The sequence below is a fragment of the Falco naumanni genome, chromosome 3 (assembly GCF_017639655.2).
Source record: "Falco naumanni isolate bFalNau1 chromosome 3, bFalNau1.pat, whole genome shotgun sequence".
NCBI classification, from domain to species: domain Eukaryota; kingdom Metazoa; phylum Chordata; class Aves; order Falconiformes; family Falconidae; genus Falco; species Falco naumanni.
The window spans coordinates 10,679,477-10,698,262 of record NC_054056.1 but is presented as its reverse complement, the minus strand read 5'-3'; the positions used below and the strand labels follow the sequence as shown (position 1 = coordinate 10,698,262).

Here is an 18,786-nt window from a genome sequence, read left to right as displayed (position 1 = left end):
ACCCCAGCTCTGGGGCCTGGTGACAACTTTTGGGGGGTTTGAGGGAGGGGTGTGTGTGCATGGGAGGGGGCATGCGTGCATAGGGGGGGTGCGAGCATGCCTGGGGGGAGGGGCGCATGCATGTATGGAGAAGCAGGGGGTGTGCATGGAGAAGCAGGGGGGGGGGGATGCATGCACGGGGAAATGGGGGGGGGGGGAACACGTCTGGGCGAGCCCTTCCCCCTGAGACCCAGCCCACCACGAGTGCTGCCCGTTGGGGCGGTGGGCTCCCCGCAGCCCCCCCCCCTCCCGCCAGCCCCGGGGGGCGGGTGGCGGCGGTAACATGGCTGCTTTTCTACCGAATTACGAAATCGGTAATGGGAGCCGGGGGTACCAGGGCGGGGGGGCGGGCGTGCGGGGTGGGGGGGGGGCGTGCGCGGGGGGGGCACCGGCGAGTTCAGCAGCGTGCCGGGGCGGGGGGGGGGGGGGGGGCTGGAGCCGAACAAGTCATTCGGTGCCTGCCAGACCCCAAAGGGGGGGCGGCCGGCAGGGGCGGCGCCGCATCCCGACGGGACGCCCCCCGCCCCGCAGCCACCGCAAGCAGCCGGGGAGCCCGGGGGGGGCCGTGCACCCACCTTGCGCGCTGTGCGGGCCGTGCTCCATGGCCGGGTCGCTGCCCAGCTCGGCCAGGCGGCGGCCGGTGGCGGCCAGCTCGGCGCGCAGCGCCGTCACCTCCTGGCCCGCCGCCTGCAGCGCCCCGTCGATGCGCAGCGCCAGCTGCTTGTTGTCGTCCATCATGTGCAGGATTTTGGCCTGGGGGAGGGAGGAAGAGGAGGAGAGAGGTGAGCGAGCGCCGGGGGGGGGGGGGGGCGGGCGGGGGGCTGGGGGGGCTGCCGGAGGGAGCCGCGCGAGGGGGAGGGGGCGGGGCGAGGGGCGGGGCGAGGGGGCGGAGAGGGGGGTGGGCAAGGAGAGGGAGCTGTGCGAGGTGGGGGGGGGGGCAGAGAGGAGGGGGGTCTGCAAGGAGAAGGGAATTATGCAAAGAGAGCCCTGCAAGGATGGGGGGGGGGGGCAAAGGGGAGGGGGCCGGCAAGGAGAGGGGAGCCGTGCAAGGCGGGAGGGGGGGGGGTGTCTGCAAGGAGAAGAGAGTTGTGCAAAGGGGGCCCTGCAAGGGGGGGGGGAAAGGGGATGGGGGTCTGCAAGGGGGGGGGGGGGGTCGCCGGCAAGGAGAGGGGAGCTGTGCAAGGCGGAGGGGGTCTGCAAGGAGAGGGGAGCTGGGCAAAGGCGGCCCTGCAAGGGGGAGGGGGGGGGGGTAAAGGGAAGCGGCGTCTGCAAGGTTTGGGGGGAGCTGTGCAAAGGGGGTCCTGCAAGGGGGGCAAAAGGAAGGGGGGGGGTCTGCGAGGGTGGGCAAAAAGGAGGGGGCAAGGAGAGGGGAAGCTGTGCAAAGGGGGCACAAAGGGGAGGGGGGTCTGCAAGAGGGTGCAAACGGGAGGGGGCGAGGAGAGGGGAGCTGTGCAAGGGGAGAGCAAAGGGGGGGCTCTGCGAGAGAGGTGCAACGGGGAAGGGGGCTGTGCAAGGGGGGGTACCTTGTAAAGGGGGCGCAAAGGTAAGAGGGAGTCTATGAAACGGGGGGGGAGGGGCTGTGCGAGGGGGTGCAAGGCGGGAACCTCTGCAACGGGGGGCACCGCGCGGAAGGGGTGCGAAGGAGAGGGGAGCTGTGCAAAGGGGGCTCTGCAAGGGGGTGCAAAGGGAAGGGCCGTGCAAGGGGGGTGCAGGGGGGAAAGGGGCTGTGCAAGCGGCGTGCAAAGATAAGGGGAGGGGGTGTCTGTGAACCGGGGGGGGGGGGGGGGCGGGGGTAGTGCTGCGCGAGGGGGGTGCGAAGGGGAGAAGCTGTGCAAGAGGGGTACGGAGGGAGGCGGGGGGGGGGGGGGGGGAGCTGTGCCAGTGGGGAGCGAAAGGGAGGGGGCTGTGCGGAGGGGAGGAACAGGCTGCGCGGGGGCGGGGGGGACCCCCTACCTGTTGCCCCCCCCGGCAGCCCGGGCAGGGCCGCGACGGAGGCGAGCGCTCGGCCGAGGGCATCCGCGGCGTTACGCGGCGCTACGCGGCGCTCGGCGTCTGCCGCGGGGGCGGGTCCGGGCTGCGCGGGGCGGGCAGCTACGGCGGGGGGGCGGGGGGGGCTGCGGTGGCCGCGGCCGCGATGCATTTATAACCAGCCCCCCCAGATGCCACACGCCCCCCCCGGGGAGTTCCGCGGTGCTGCGCGGGCGTGGTGAGGCTGCAGTGCCGGCTGGGAACACCGCTCATTAAGTGCCTTCCTGCTAATTGGGCTGGGGTTCACCCCGCGGGGGGGTACCCTGAAGCTGCGTGGCACAGGTGATGGTCAAATGGGGTCCAACCCCCCCGGGAAGGGCCCTGGCAGGGGAAGAGCAGCCTGTGGCTGCTGTGGCAGCAGGTAAATGCCAGCGTCCTTAGCACTGGCGGTTCATGTGGCACGAACCCAGGGTGAAAAATCGAGAATTATTTGATATCATCGCTGGCGACTGCTAGAGGGAGTGCTGATGTTTCCCTGTGCTTTATCAGTGCCTTCGAGGGTTCCAGTTGCATGCTTGCCAAGGCCTGGGCTGCAGCGAGCCCACAGAGCCACAGTCCTGGCCCAGGTGGCCACACAGGCTTCAGCCCCCCTGAAATGAGCTGGTGCTGCTCTGGAGATGGTGGCTTGCCTGGCTGCAGCACCCCGAAGCATCCCGGCCTCCCGCCCCGAAGCATCCCAGCCTCCCGCCCCGAAGCATCCCGGCCTCCCGCCCCGAAGCATCCTGGCCTCCTGCCCCGAAGTATCCTGGCCTCGCCCCAGGCAGCACCGCTGCCTGCTTTCACCCCTGCCACCAGCACCTCGAGGCGTTCGGCTTTAGGAACCCCATGGCGGGTGGGAGCTGGGAGTGGCGAGGAAGGGCCCTAGCAAAGGGAAAAGCCGGAGAAAAATCACAACCCTTAAGGAAAGAGGGAGAAACAGTCTTGCCTGTGCCTGTGCCATTTGCTAAACCCTCTGCTAATTTGCCTGAAATTTTGACTGAACAAGCTGGGAAGTGGGGGCAGGTCCTTGGAGTGCGGGCTGCCCCCCACCACCGCTGGCATTGCAGGGACCTTGGCCAAAATGCAGGAAAAGCGCTAGAAAAGGGTTTCCCTGCTCCCAGTGCTGCAAAGGTGACTCCGGGAGAGGCTCGATACGAGAGAAATGAGAAGCACGTCACTGTCCCGCGCAGTGACGGTCCCCTGGGAGCGCTGGGATGCAGCTCTGCAGAAGCAGAGGGCTTTGGCACGCAGTGTCCCCAGGCAGCTTTTAGGAAGAGAAACTGGGTAAATCCATCACATCAGTCTGCTGAAAAAACGATGTGGAGATGTGGAGATGGGCCTGGGTTCCCCAAAACCTTGGACCCCACCTGGGTCGTGCGGACAGCCAGCCCTCCTAGAGCGAGAAGGACTGAGTCCTTGTCAAGGGGCATCTAGACCTTATAATCTGTGAAGGGATTTCGTAAAACAAACCCCACCAGTCTTCGGAGAAATGAAGTACAGTGGCTTTTTCACTGGAACACTGGTTTTGACTGGGAGTTTCCAGCAGCGTCTGCAACCCAACCACTAGCGCCGGGCCAGAGCACTTGGAATATCAGTGGAAAGGCCCGTTTTCCTTAACAAATTCCCAAAGGGCGGACAACCAACCCACAAGAAGAATAAAAGCATTTTTTAAAATTCTTCCTTCATCGTCTATGCAGCCATCCCTGAACGAGATCAAGTTAAGTATATATAGAAATGGAATTCCAATCAAGATAAATGCCTGGTTTCATGCCTAATTTGCATGAGTATTTGCTGCAAAGTGTGCATGCAAATGAGGGAATTATGTATGTAACCAGATAACCTAAATGTGCAGTCGCGGTACCGTAGATGCGAAACTTAGTCATCGCGCTTGAATAAAACGTAAGCTTCAGCAGAAAGGAGCTCAGCTTTAAAGTGCTGGCATGTTATTTTTATCTTAAAAAATCAGGTTAAAACTGATTGGAGCCTTCCAAGAACACATTCAGCTGCTGAAGTAAAGTCCAAATTATGCTTCTTACTCAATCTAACCTTAATAATAGACTAGTTGAGTTGCTATACTGGCAGCACTGGAATCTTTTTAATTTACTGATGCAAGAGAATTTCTGCATTGGCACGTGCGCTATTTAAAAAAATAATTTTCTTGAAGCTGGCGGTGGAACTCATCCGTAAATAAATAACCGTGCTTTTACAAAAATCTTCCTTATTATTGAAGTCCTTTTGAGATTCCCCTGAAGATAGTTGGAAGGTTTTCTCCCCCTCCCCATGCCTCCTTACCAGGGAGCAGCTTGGGCCATTTCAAATCGCCTCCAATCTCTCGGAGTGGGATTTGATCTCTCTGAGCTGCCGCCTGGGAAGAGCGCTGGGACCCCGGTTCCGCCATCGGGGGAACCCACAGAGCCGCGGAACGGTCCCGATCACGGCTCTAGCAGCAGAACTGCCTTCAGGAACGAGGAGTTTAAAATACCAGCAGGGTGTGCGCTCAGGGTGTGATACCTGAGGGTTGTGCCGATTCCCATTCTGAAGGCCAAGCGTTTGCTGAAATCCTCAAAATTGGGATGGAATGAAGCATTAGGAAATGAACTGGGCCTCGTTCCCTTTCTCCTGTTAGTTCTGAATTAACAAAAAATTAAATTAAATGCTAATTAAGGAGCCAAAATTAGAAACATATTATTTCCCCAAAGTGCTTTTTTTTTTAGTTCCATCTTTTTGCAGGCAGTCTGACAGTGGTGCAGCCAGCCCGTGTCCCTGAGGGATGCGAGTCCCTGGCAGCGCAGATGAGGCACAGAAAGGTCGGGAATGTTTCCTGAGGATGCATGGGGAACCTCAGTCAAGGGCAACAAGCCTCGGATCTCCATTCACCCCCAGCTATGCTCAGCACCTTTTCGGGCGGTCCAAGGGTAGCCCTGAAAACCTGCACAACCCCCTCAGTTTGGGGCAACACGCTGTAGCAGCAGCATTGCGTCCAGGCAGGCTATTTCCCAAGAATATACACGTGTCATAAACACGGATGGAGGAAGATTGGAGAATACTGTCTCTCATCTTGGCTTTTGTTTCAACCTAAGGAGTGCAGTAAAGGGAATATGAGAAGGTTCAGGAGATGAAGAAGGTCTGGGTAGCACAGGGGTACTGCTCAAGCCTTCCAAACACTTTAATCTGCTGTTCAGATTACCACTTTCTATAGTTTCATATGTACAATATGCAAAGGAACCAGTTTAACCAAATGGGAAAATCATTTTGTGTTAAGGTTGAACGTAATCTAATACCGCCCTTTGACTTGATTCAATTAAATCCTTTCTTTTCCAATTAAATAATCAGCCAGAATTTAATAAAAACGAATTTCAATGTGTCATCCTGCAGAATGATGACCTCTGAGATGATGAAGGCTTATGTAAATTCTGCTGATCGCTCTTTATATGCTTGTGCCTCACTTCCACCCAAAAAAATTTGCCTTCTGTCTGTATATTTACATTAATTTCTCATCTGCTCCATGCATCTCTGTTTGCAGTAACAATTCCCAGCCGAAAGGGCTGCAAGTCTCAGCAGCTTCTTTCAGCGCATCCTCTAAAATGGACCTTCTGTGACTGGAAAAAAGCTTCCCAGAGACAGGGTGTCTGATCCGCGCCTCCGCTTTGTGACGCCCTGGCACGCTGCAGCGCAAACAGCGGCAACTTGGCCCTTTCCAAATGTCACTGGGGACATCTGTGTGGCCATTCATTGGCAAAGAAAAGCTCACCGAGAAAATCCGGTCCAAGAGACCAGCAAACTTTAGCTGCCATCACCAGAAAAAGCACAGCCTGCCCCGAGTTCAATAGTCTCTTGTAGCGCATCTCCGCTGAGTAATTCCCATCGAAGTTACAACAGTTGCTAATATCCACGATTGTTTTTTTTTCCCTCTGCAAAGGTCGCGTTTTTATTTGTGTATTTATAACTGCATTTGACCCCTCCTTCTCAAAATACTGAGCACCAAGCCTTTTCTCCTGCAACTGGAGTGCACAGCAGCATCTTAACGCAGACCTTGCTGGTGTGTTACTGCTGCGCTGGAGCTGAAATGCTAGTGCTTCAGCTAATGAGTTATTAAAACGGGATCAAACAGAGCTAAGGATAGGCAGGTTAAAAATTCAGGTGAGTATTCTGTTTTCCCTGCCATGCTGCAGTGACACGTTTCCCTGTCTCCATTTTTGCACGGGCGCAAGGGTCCCGGCGACCTTCTCGGGCTGTGCATCCCTCGGGACCACGAAAACAAACCCATTAATGTTTATAAAGTGTCTCAGACTGGGGGAATTACATCACTGTGGTGAGATACAAGCTTAATGGATCAAAACAAACCCCAGATCCAAAACTCCCAGCTTAGACACATCTCAGTTACCGGGCTCAAACCTCGAGGAATCCCACTGAGAAAGGATAATTGAGAGAAAAATGTGATCCCAGAGATTTTTCTCCAGTAAGCCCATTTGATGTTAATAGGAAGCAGATTTCTAGACCCCTTGCAAACAAATGACTTCCACAGCATATTTCACAGCTGAGCGCATGTATGGCACCAGTCTTCATACGCGGGTCTATTAAGCCCAACATTTGTTTAATGAATTACAGCAATCCAATGAATCTGCATGCATTCAGCCTGTATTTAAATGTTTATGGGGAAGACGTCAGCAGCCAGCTTTTCACAAGCAGGTATGAGTGTCAGTGATGTACCCAAAACCTTGAATGTTTTTTTGGTTTCTGCTTTCTTGGCTATCGAGTTGAATCACTGTTTAGTTTCATCGAACTGTAAGTGCAGTTACCCAGGAGTTTCGGGGTCTCTGCTGAACATGTTGCTGTTTGGATTCAGGGCAGATGTGGGAGGTTTGCTCCCCGTTGTCTGTCATCTGAGAGATGCTGCACACCTCCCACCTGGCTGGGGTTGGTCCCTGCAGCTGCGTGGTGAGTTGAGCCGTTCCAGCTCCCACAGTCGAACAGGGCTGACAGGATTCCCAGATGACCTCACCTTCATCTCACGGGTCAGTAGATGAACCTTGACAAAAATCTAACTCTGGTCCACCCTCCTGTTTGAACGTGTCCTCCCTGGGCGTGAAGCGCTCCCCTTCATGGCATATAGAAGCAATAGTGATGATGGTGCTGTGATAATTTTGCTTTGAAATTCTGATTTGCGGTTGTCTCCAGCCCAGCTCTCCCCACCCAGTAGCAGGTTAGCTGGGTCCTTCCTACGTGGGGGCTGTAAGTCTCGCCAGGAGAAGGGGTGAGCCCCAAAGGTGCATCCACGCGAGCAGAGCTGCCTGGTTACACTTTGCTGCAAAACCTGTTTTCATTGTAATTTGGGCTGAAATATCCCTAGGGAGCTGGTTTTAGCATCAACCGAGTGCAAGGCTCCACTTGCTCTGGAATGGTCCCCAGCCGTCACCAGCTCCCCGGCAGAAGGATGCTCGAGCTCCGGTGCTGGCCCAGCCGGGCAGTTTCAGAGCCGCGCTGGCTGGCAGGGGCTGCGCTGTCTGCCTGAGGGCTTGGGGGGGCTCAGCAAAGCACCGGACCCCTGGCAGTGGCGAGTGGGTGGGTGAACGGTGGCAAGTCACGGAGACCCACCAGTGCAGCTGAGCAGCTCGGTAGCACTCGGTGGGAACCCGCTCAGAGGGGCAAGGGGAGTGAGCATGGAGCCAAGCACACAGACACGGTACTGACGCGCTCCGCAGCAGTGAAGCTGCTGGATCCCACAGAGAGCTTTCCAGAAAGGAAGAGGGAAACAGGTAGCAAAGAGAAAAAACTTCAGGCAGTGTCTGTACGAAAGGCCATTTCCTCATCGTTTCCCCATCACAAATTAGAGGGGGAAGATGTGGCTGGGTGTTTGCTGCGGGGGGGAGCAGGGGTTGTGGGTCCCACCAACATGCTGCAAGGCATCCCCCATCCCCGGGAAGGGAAGGGAAGGGAAGGGAAGGGAAGGGAAGGGACGGGAAGGGAAGGGAAGGGAAGGGAAGGGAAGGGAAGGGAAGGGAAGGGAAGGGAAGGGAAGGGAAGGGAAGGGAAGGGAAGGGAAGGGAAGGGAAGGGAAGGGAAGGGAAGGGAAGGGAAGGGAAGGGAAGGGAAGGGAAGGGAAGGGAAGGGAAGGGAAGGGAAGGGAAGGGTGGCATGTCCGCAGAGACGTTGGCTTTGCCGCCCCGATTTACCAGCCGTTCAGACACTACTGTAAGGATCATATAAAAACTTAAATGAAGAGGAAGATTCCAAAGCACTTAGATAGCAGGATAATAGGTGTCGTGAAAAAAATCCTGTGATCAATCAGCAGACAAATAGATACTTAAATTAGGTGTTAGTGGGACAGGTGCAGGAAAGGTGATTATGGGTTGCCTCTCTGTTTCCTTCAGCAGGAACGATGACACACCGGGGTGGGTCAATGTACCCTGTCATTAATACAGCATCAGCATCCAGCTGACAGTTTCTTTGTCCTATGAAGTCAGCTCCAGTGAAGATTTGACATAAGCAGGAGGCACGGGGAAATTCAGACACCTTTGAATTTTCAGGACCCTCTAGAGGCTTTGGCCTGGCAGATTACAGGCAAAACCACTGTCCTAAACTGGGCAGGAGACAGGAATAAATATTTGTACCCAACCATTTCAACTGTGATAATCAATACTGGTGTGAGAACAGCCTTTTCCTCCCTCCCCAGCAAAGAAAACGAGCACCAGGTCTGCAAGGCAGAGCACACGGGAAGAGTTGGCCAGAGCATCCTGAAAGAGGAAGATGCTAAAGAGACGTGGAGGTTTTTTACTGTAATGTTTATGAAGTAAGTAAAAGATAAGATCTCGAGTGTGGTTCAGGCCTCTAAAATAATCCTGTGATTAATGCAGAAGTGGAGAGCTCCGCAGAGTACAGGAGAGGGGATTTAGCATGCGCAGCGCACCATCCCCCCTGCCGCCTGCCACCCAGGGTACACATTAGCATCCACAAAATTCCCACAGGTATTTTGGGGACCGTACAGCGCAATCCAGACAAGAGTGAAACTTAATGTAGTCTTACGAGGCTACCCAAGGCAAAGCATCCTTCCCTTTCATTTCCATGAGAGGAACCACGCTCTGGTGTAAGTGTCATCATCCTCCCTTGTTTTGCCGTGGCACTGACAGCGGGGGCACGCCTGAGGATCGCACCGCTGGCAAACCAGCCGCTTTTGCAATGAAAGAGTGGGGCTGGGGAGTGTGAAACAGTAAAACTATCTAATTTTCCTCTTTTTTCCTTTTTTTTTTTTTTTTTTCCCCAAGGTGCTACCAGCAGGGTGGACTAATTCTGTATTGCATGATTACAAATGTACAATTACATTCCCCACTAAACTATGAAAGCTCTGAAAATCCACATAGATAAAGTTTCAGCATTGAGAAGGCAGCTGGAAAACTGGAGCAATATTCCTACAGATCCACATTACATGATTTGCCGTCAGATTTTAAGGCTTCAGTATGTACTCACTGGTTCTGTGCACGCGGGGCTTGGAGCGTACTGGTGTCTGTCTCCTTACCTGTCTCTAACGGGGGCTGGCTGGAGTCACCTGCTGCCTGAAAAATAACGTAACTCAGGGTTCAGGGAGATCCCTTTATATCAGGTAATTCACAAGTGCTTTACTTCTTTGGCTAGGTAGGAAAATACGGCAGACCCCATTCCACAGGATGGGGAAACTGAGGCATGGGTGGGCTGATCCTGGATGCGAAGGGGTGCTGAGACCCAGTGGAAAAGGGTGCCGACCCCAACCCTTAAAAGCCAGCCAGCCTTTCCAGTTAGATGGGGAACGGTCCCTAGCAACTCCTTCATCTCTTGCCTGAGCGTTGTAGGATGGTCGGTACTCACGCAGTGCCACGCCGCCGAGTGCTAGTGCTTGTGTACGGGCAGGTCGTGGTGCTCCAACCCCGAGGAGGCAGCGGGGGCGGGGGAGGGCTGGGGTTAAAAAACAGGGAATGCCAAGCTGCAAGCACTGGCGCATGGCTGCCGCTGCCCTCCTGACTCAAAATGTTTTATCTTGACTCGGCATATCTGGGGGCACAGAGCCCCCAAACTGGTAAGAAACACCCCTTGCTGTTTAGGTCTTGCAGTAGCGCACACGGCTGGTCTGAGCATCATTTCTGAATGAGACCCACTGGAGGCTGATTTACTGTATTTTAAAATTATTTTTTATAATATATAAATTTATTTTCATTTATTTATCTATTTATTTATACATATTATATATAATAAATTATATATTATATGTTATACATTATATATATTATAATCTATAAAAATATAAAGAATTAATATTTTTATTACCCAGCCACGGAAGGGCAGGGGATGTGCTGCTTCTAGTAAAGTCCATTTAATTTTTGACATAAATTACTTTAAAAAAGAAAACCAAACCAAAACAAACACACCAACCTGCCCCACCCCCACCACACCAAACCCACAGGTGTTGATGAAGTATCTCAGTATAAAAGCAACACTGAGGCAATTTGTGGCCTTTGAAAAATACTGGCTCTAAGTCAGGTCACGGCAGAGATCAAATGGAGGTGCTGTCAACTCACTTGGGCATCTTACTTTGCTCCTGATGCACAACAGTTAAAATCACCCAAAATGATTCCTGTTATTCCTGCATTTTCTCCTTTTTCCCTGGGGGAGTACCACTCAGCCAGGCACCCATCTCACCCACCTCCCGGTCTGTAGCATCACCTCCCGCCGAGCACTCCCCGCCGGCAGGACGGCCGGGGCTGTGGGATTCCCCAGGCTGTCGGGGCTCTTACTGGTCCCTACGCTTTGGGGGGAAACTGGAGCACAGGCTGGCCGGCTGGGAGCTCCCAGCTGGAGCCAGGTCAGCCCCTGTCTGATTCCCAGCTGCCACTGGGAACAACCTGCGGTCCCTGATGGATAGCACTGCTCACCAGCCAGCACGCCAAGGGGAGCTCAGTCCTCTTATTACAGAGGACTGGAGCATTGTCTGGCCCTTCAGCAACTCAGGTGAGGCTTGTTAATATTAATATTATTGATATTAATAGCTTTGCATGAAAGCAGGGATGTTTTCCCCAAGCCTGGTGCACCAGGGGAGAGATGCCTTCAAATGAGCTGGAGGGATGCAAGGGAAAGCTGATGTTCTCATCAGAGAGAGAACGCTACGGGTGGTCTCCAAGAAAGCCAGGGAAGATAGCAGGACTGTCCAAAAAAAAATAAGGATGTAAAAAACCACAGACATAATACTTTTTTAAAAAGCACAGCTGGATGGATTCTGTAGAAAAAACTAAAGATGTTGTTAAGCTCCAGCACATGCAGGAGGTTCTGTGGGTACCAGCACGTTCGATGTTCAGGACAAGACCCAGATCACGAAGCTGGCAGGATTGTCAGCAGAGGGATTTTCAGGAGGTGATACATATAAAAACTGTCGATGGCAATTAAACAGAGCAGGACAACTGCCAAGCTCTTGTGTTTGCTCACTGTCAGTAGGTTTTATGGATATAGAGATATATATCTACAAAGCTATTCAAGTGCATTTAATTTTTCCAATACCCACGTACTGTAGCTTGTATGAGGGTAATAATATGTTTGTCCCATAAAGCCAGTGACTTCGTAACGCAGGACTTGGCTCTCGGGCAGGATTTGTATTAACTTCCTTCTAGTACATATGGAAACATAAAACCTCTCCCTGTTGCAACCCCTGGGCTGAAGCTTTGCCAGGCGCTGAGTGCAGGCTGTCATACTTCCAGGGTGCTGGGGTGGGCAATAACCTTGGAAAAACCTGGGACCTGCTGGAGAAGGCGCGAGCCGAGGCGCGGGCAGTGGGCAGCTCGCTCGGCACAGCGCGAGGCGGGGGGACAGGGAGGGAAAGCCGGCGGTACCTCCTGTAACATCCACACTTCTGATACCTCCTGTAACATCCACACTTCTGCTCCTGGGCGAAATCCTGGGGCAGAGTGGTGTGAGGGGTGATGCTCCCTCCGGTGCTGGCCAGAAGGTCTGGGCGAGCATGAGGAATGACTTGGGACCCTGGCAGGTCTCCTTGCCTTCTGGTGCCACCCCATGAAAACCAACGGCTCGTAATCTGCGCCAGACCAGCTCACCTCGAGATAAAGATCTACCTTATTTGCAGTTACATAATTAGCAATTACCCTAATTTCACTTACATGAAATTGCATTTTTTTTTAAAAAATAAACGTTATCTTTTCTGACAAAAAGAAATAAAGTGGCCTGGGTCTACTTCAGCCTATTTCATAGAAAGCAGCAGCATCATTATCTTGTTCTCAGATAGAACGTCTAGACGCTTTTAATGAAAATATTCATTATTGCTAATTTGCATCTCTTGCAATTCTAGGACGGAAACCAAATGAAGATGTCAAAGCAGGGCTACCTCTGCCTCAGGCAAAAAGGAGACGTGGTGACCCCCGAGTCCTGCCGAATGTGAGCTGAGCTCGTGTGAAAAGTCAGTGTCGCCAGTGTCCACATACGGAGGGCAGCAGTTAGATAAAACTGGATGAACGATGAGCCAAGAAAATCAGAGGAAAATAATCGTGTAAGAACCAGGACCTGAAATCTGTGGCTTTAAAGAGGGGAAAAACCAGGGAGCTGAGCAGCGAGCCACCGCAACAGCGCAGAAAGCCCGCTCGGGTGGCTTTCGTTTTGTAAGGACACCGAGCCCGACCCAGCTGTAAGGGGGGTTGTGAAGGAATTTGCTTCTGCCCCCAGTGCATTTCAGCAGGAGTGGAGGCTCCTGCATCCCCTCAGCTTATTGCACCTTAAGCTGCAAGGTGTGGTGAAATGATGGTGTCCACCAGCATGGTGGCAACTTGTGCGGGGTTAGTAGAGACTCTTCCTGAAGATAAAAGCGCATTCTAAATGCCCCTTGCTTGCCAGTAGCAAAACATTCCATTAGTACAGGGAAATATACATTATACCTGAGAAATACACGCTTCGTTGAGCTTGGAGAGTAAAGATAAAATAATCTTTTTATAGCAAATAAGGATGAATACTGAAAAAATAATAAAAAGTTGGTGAATATTCATTTCAACTCCTAAGCAAATTTGCCCTTGTCACATTTGCATCTCTCTTGCGTTCTCTTTCTGTGCAATGGAGTTTTATTAGCACGAACATTCACTGAAAGTGAATTTGAAGCCTGAATACCCATGGGGAAGGAATTTTAAATTCACTTGCTGTGTGCAGTCACCCAAGAAACTTGATCATAATTGTTTATTATACTTAAATATTTATATTGTTGAAGCACTTGTTAGATAAAACGGCCGAGATGCTCCAGTGCTGGGTGCTGTACAAACACTGTCCCAGGCTTTGCAGAAATCACCTCTGTCCCCAGCAAACACACATCGGGGGGTGGGACAAGCTTGACCACGCTCGGTCACCTAAGGGAGGCGAGATTGCAGGTGGCAGGTTTCAAGGTCAAGAGCAAACATCGGGGCAGAGGGGTGAAAAAGCACACTTTCTGCATTTTTCCGAGAAGAACTGAAAAAGTTGCAGCGTGCCGGTCAGAGGGCACCACCTTGCACGGGGATTGTTCGTACGGGATAGCTGGCATTGAGTTGGCGATTTAAAGTTCATCAGAAACATCCTTGTAGGAGCTTTTTTACTGCCTGAAGTCCTACGGCAGGACTCCGGCTTGCACTCAGGAGCTCAGATGTCAGCGCTCACAGTGCCTTTAGGGTTTACAATGGATTCTTACATTTTCTGTTCCCCTCCCCTGCTCCCCATTTGCATCTATACACGCTCCAGAACGCGGCACCCACTGCTGCACACAATGGCACTGCCTCCCCAGCAGATTCCTGGCAGGACAGCGGCGGCTCCAGAGCAGGAATCACAGCCCTGCTCACCAGACCAGTTAATACCTTCCCAACCCTCAAAAGCAGCGGCAGCAGCTCGCTGGGCAGGGCAGCGCTGCCCCCAGCCCTCTGCCCCCAAAACGCCTCTGGGGTGGTGGTGTGGTTTTTTTGAGAGGTGGGTGGCACTTTCTGCAATAGGTGACCCCGGTTTTGCTCGGGCACATAGCACCCCACGCATCTTGTGCACCCCACAGACCTCCCAGCAAGGCACAGGCTGCTGCTTGAGCTAGCACAGACTGCGCATCGACCTTCAGAGAGGATTTTCTTGCAAGATGCCAGATAAACTGTATTTTTCAGGGCTGGGAGGGAGGCAGAGTATGGTGTCCAGCCTGTTCTCCCAACCCTCGGGTGCAGCAGGGCTGCAGTCATCTCCCGGCTGCCTTTCACACGGGCGAGCCAGCGTGGTGACGCAGGACTCGGCCGCTCGGGTCACTTGGCTCTGCTGGGAAGAGGCTGAGCCGCTGGCAAGTGCCACATCCCGGTGCTCTGGCCGTGTCCAGCATCCAGGAGCAGCTCCCTGTGAGAGCCAGCAAACAGCACAGCCGCACTCCTGGGCTTTGGAGGAAGGGGAGGGGGCAGGCTGAGAGCAGGCTTTTAGACCAATCTCTGCTAAATTATTTTTCTCAATTGCCTGCCTTGGTCTAGAATGCAACGAGGGAGCGGATTTGTTATCATTATGGAGGGATAACTGCAAGGTCAAATCCCTGCTGGAAGTGGGGCAGGGCTCTACACGCTGCACCCGCAGACTGGAGCACAAGCAAATTACCAACTATTAAGGCCTGATGAGCAAAAAAAAACCCTGAAATTGAAGCTCGAGTTACAGTAATAAGGATGCAGAAGAGAGAGAACTGCATTAGGACATGCACTGTCTCACGTATACCCCTTAAAAGGGGATCCACCGGCCGGAGGAGGGGATGCAGAGCTGCCCCTCGGAGCGGTGTCAGGTCTCCAGCGGCATCCCTGGCCCGCAGACACGACTGTGTTTTTTAATTATCGCCCACTGCCGTCAGATTAGGGTTGCCTGCATCAATTTGCATTTGCAATATGCCGCGGTGCAACAGTTCCCTGCACCTCTATAGAAACAGCAGGTGTTATTGGCAGGGTAATTACATGCCATCAATAATTATCAAAATTTTAAATTGCCCCAAAGATGCTTGTGAGCAGATCGGATACGGTATTTCACAGCGTTTCCTTCAAGCACAGGCCACTGAGGTGACGCCGGCATCCAAGTGGAAAGCTGTAATTAGGCAAACGTGAGAAGGAGAAGGGGAACCTGATGAGGCAAACCAAGAGAAAGCGGTGCTGGGGACTGCGCCGCTGAAACCGCTGCGGGAAGGGGCAGGGGCCGGGGGGCACCCGCTCCAACAAAATTGTTCCCGAGTAAGCTCGAGCTGCTTTTGAACAACGCTTGAGATCCGGAGGGTTGGAAAGGGGAAGAGTAAAAAATCAGGATCAGCGGAGCGGGGTGATCTCAGGCAAGGGGGGGTGATGGGGCTCCATTGCAGGATGGAGCATCCTCGCAGCCGGAGCAAAAACGGGGGTGCCCCCCTCCCCAGGGAGCTCTGAGGCTGGTGGGGGCACAGCAGCGCTGTGATACCCACACACCTCCATTTCTGTCTTCTTTTATCAAACAGATAGATAAAGAAAAGAGAAGATGCCACACATCACGGGAGCGAGACGGATGATCAGGGAAAGGAAATGAAGGTCATAAGCTCAGTCCGTGGCGCGACTCCGCGGCAGCTACTATAAGAAAATCCAAGTGCAAATGGGATAAAGATACCCTCTCCAGGACCGAATTCTGCTGGTTGCAGAGGAACTCCAAGTTATCTTTTATGGCTTGAAGTGGTTAACTATATGGTTTCTTTAAAGCAGAGAATTAATGACACTGAACTTCACAACAACAACAAAAAATTAAAGGCACCCCAAAGAATGTTCCCTTAATTGTAGCAGCCTGCTACATTAAAGCTGCTATAGGAAAATTCATTTACAATTCAGCTATTAAATTGCAAACCATTACCACTGCTTTTATGGTTTTATATTCCTCTAACAAATTTATTATGTAATTACTCTGTGCAACAGCATCGTTCCTAGCCAGCCAAGTTGAAATAAGGCACCTATTTCAAAATCCTAACAATTCTGCATTTTCCAGATGTCACGTATACAAAAGAGGAAAACATCACGGTGGAGTTTTCCGCCTGGGATTGAGACATTGCTTGGCTTTAGTTTCATTTAGTAAATACTGAAATTTTGGGAGTCCAAGAGCCGGGGCTCAGACCCTGACCAGGAGCAACATCGGGGGCTGTGGCATGTGCCGTTCTGCACCGGAGCGGGCAGACCCAGTCGATAGAGGCAGGATAAAAGCGCTCAGCTCCATTTATTGCCGCAGGAAATGCGATTGCTTTGCCGGCCTGGGGACTCGCTCCAAAGGCTCTCCGCAGCGGCACAGCTGGGGCTGGGGGAGCTGGTGCTTCCCACCCGCCAGGGCCTTCAGCCAACCCCCCGCTCATCTGCCGCTTACAAAATAAAACATAACAAAATGAAATAAAGAAATCGGAAAAAGCATTTTCTGTCTCGCATTTTCCAGCTCTGCAAAATAAACCTGCAAATAAATAAATAATCTCTCAGCATCATAAAAAAAAAAAACGGCATAAAGGGGCATTAAGCAGGACACGCATTTCCCGGGCAGAATGACTGGATGATTGTTGGAAGATGCAAATAAATTCACATCATGTGCCTTTTTTTTTTCCTCCTTCTTTCTGTACCACCCTCATCAAAAGGAGGAGATGGTGTCGGTATCGAGCTCAGGAATCTCTTGAGCAGGTTAAAGACCCAATTATGCTGGATTTGGGGAAGCTGCCTACCGTCCAGCCTGAATCCATTGTGCTTGACAAAACCCCAGATTAAACACTGGGTAGCTCACAGCCCCGGCAGCCCCGCTCCCCTGGCAAGACCCCAGTACCACGCCGGTCACCAGCACCTGCGTGGCCACGCCACGACCATGAAACCAGCTTCTTGGAAGCAATTCCCTTCTCTCACGTGTTTTTCTGCTATCCTGATCTACCAGTGCATGTTTCTCATTACCTGCAGTCGTACCTCAAAGCCTTCCGCAGGCACGTGCCCTTAGGGATGCACCGAAATAGGCACCATGGTGCTTTGCTGGGCTGGCCTCTGGAGGCTTAACACAAACTCAAAAGAAAAGGGAGATAAATGAAGAAGACGGCATTTTTTTCCTAATCATCATTATCCTTGATAATAATAATATTCTAATTATTATTATCCTTGCTGGTTTTGTTGATTTGTTTTGAAAAGGAGGGTCGTGGGGGTCCCACGGGCTGGTAAATGCAAAGAGGAGGCAAAGCAGAGGCTCTTGCAAACCGAGCAAGGTCCCCAGCCTGTCCCCTCCTGCTGTGGCTGCATGTTGGGGGGGACATCGACGGGGACATCGACGGGGGGTCCCCACTGTGGGGTCCCGGTGGCTCCCCGCAGCCTCGCCCATCACGACGGCACAGCGAGCCCGTTTAGTTATGCAGGAGGCATCTCCCTGGGCTCGCACATGGTGAATCGCTCCTTACAGGGGCTGAATGGCACAAACCTCCCCCTCCCACCCCCCATTCACCGCGCCGGAGCCGCTCGGCTTCTGTGCCAGCGCTAACAAGGTCTGACTTTGTAGGATTATTTAATTTTTATTCAAAATGTTTGCTGTGGGTACAGTGACATAACCACCGAGGCTGAGCCCAATATAGTTACACAAGCATGACCCCCCCACCCCCCACCCCCCAATAATGATGAAATCACTGCAAAGAGTCGGGGGGAGTGAGCTGACAAGCCCGGATAATTTATTCTGCTGAGCCCAGTGCCTGCCAACACGGTTCAGCCTGGCATGGGATAGACTTACCAGGAGCAACCAGGCCAGGATTTGCAACGAGGAGGAGGAGACTGCGTGAATTAGATACCCAAATCTCGCCGGATTCAGCAGGAACTGGCTATTTAGACAGCCCGGGATTATTTTTCTTCCCAGGTTTGTCTGCTAGCTCACGTGCCGCTAACTAGTGTGGGTGCTCAGTGGATCTCCATCAGGTGGGTGGGGAGGAGGGGTTCAGTTCAAAAGCGGGGTTCAGGTACGGTTAACGAGCGACAGAACAAGCCCAGCCAAAACCAGGGCAAACAATTAAGAAAAAAAGATGCAGGGGGAGAAAAACCACATTTCCCACAATAAAAGAAACTACATTTTTGCATACCACAAGAAAACCCCAACCAGCCCTCAATGCACGCTGCTCTCAGTGCTGTCCCAAACGTCCCCTAACCACAGTTAACCTTCCTAACCCCCAGTACTGGTGACCCTGAATGCGGGCAGCAAGTTTCGCTAAGCCACAGCACCACCTGTGCTGGTGGGGTCAGTGAGGCCGCTGGGACCTGGGGGTCCCTGGGCAGGTAAACGCTGGCCCATCACCATTTCCAAACAACCTCAAATCGCTGCAGATGGGAGCCAGACGGCAAGGGGAGCCTGCCACCTCACTTATGCTCCTCTGTTCCTTTAAAATAAATCTTTGCCCTAACTAGCAGCAAGATTTCTATGGAAAGGAGCCACTGTGGGAAAAAAAATGAAAATATTTGGATTTTACCTTTTGGTTTTGATTGGCAAACTGATGTGCCTGGTGGCTCATTTGATTATACATCACTATTTTTCAAAGGAAAATCCCCAGCCAAATGCCTATTGCCAGTGGCTGTCAGTCACCAGTGAGATCAGACCTTCACACCCAGGCGCCTGCCCCGCTGCTGGGCCACGGTGTGTCCCCAGCCCTGCTGGGCATCGCCAGAAGGAATAGTGGGGTATCGTCAGCAGGAATAGTGGGGCATCGCCAGCAGGAAAGTGGGGTATCGCCAGCAGGAATAGTGGGGCATCGCC

General features: G+C 52.7%; 1 protein-coding gene across 2 annotated transcripts in view; it reads right to left on the bottom strand.

Annotated features, from left to right (window-relative positions):
* Positions 1–18,786, bottom strand: part of KAZN (kazrin, periplakin interacting protein) — a 171,033-nt gene that overhangs the window by 88,558 nt on the left and 63,689 nt on the right. Inside the window, exons 1-2 of one of the 2 annotated variants that reach the window (XM_040586330.1) lie at positions 1,993–2,104; positions 615–792 (exon numbers count right to left, since the gene is read on the bottom strand). In XM_040586330.1, coding sequence (XP_040442264.1) covers positions 615–792; positions 1,993–2,055 — 241 coding nt within the window. In that variant the 5' untranslated portion in view covers positions 2,056–2,104. Of the gene's footprint in view, positions 1–614; positions 793–1,992; positions 2,105–18,786 lie in introns of those variants that run through there. The other variant, XM_040586329.1, reaches the window with a different exon arrangement.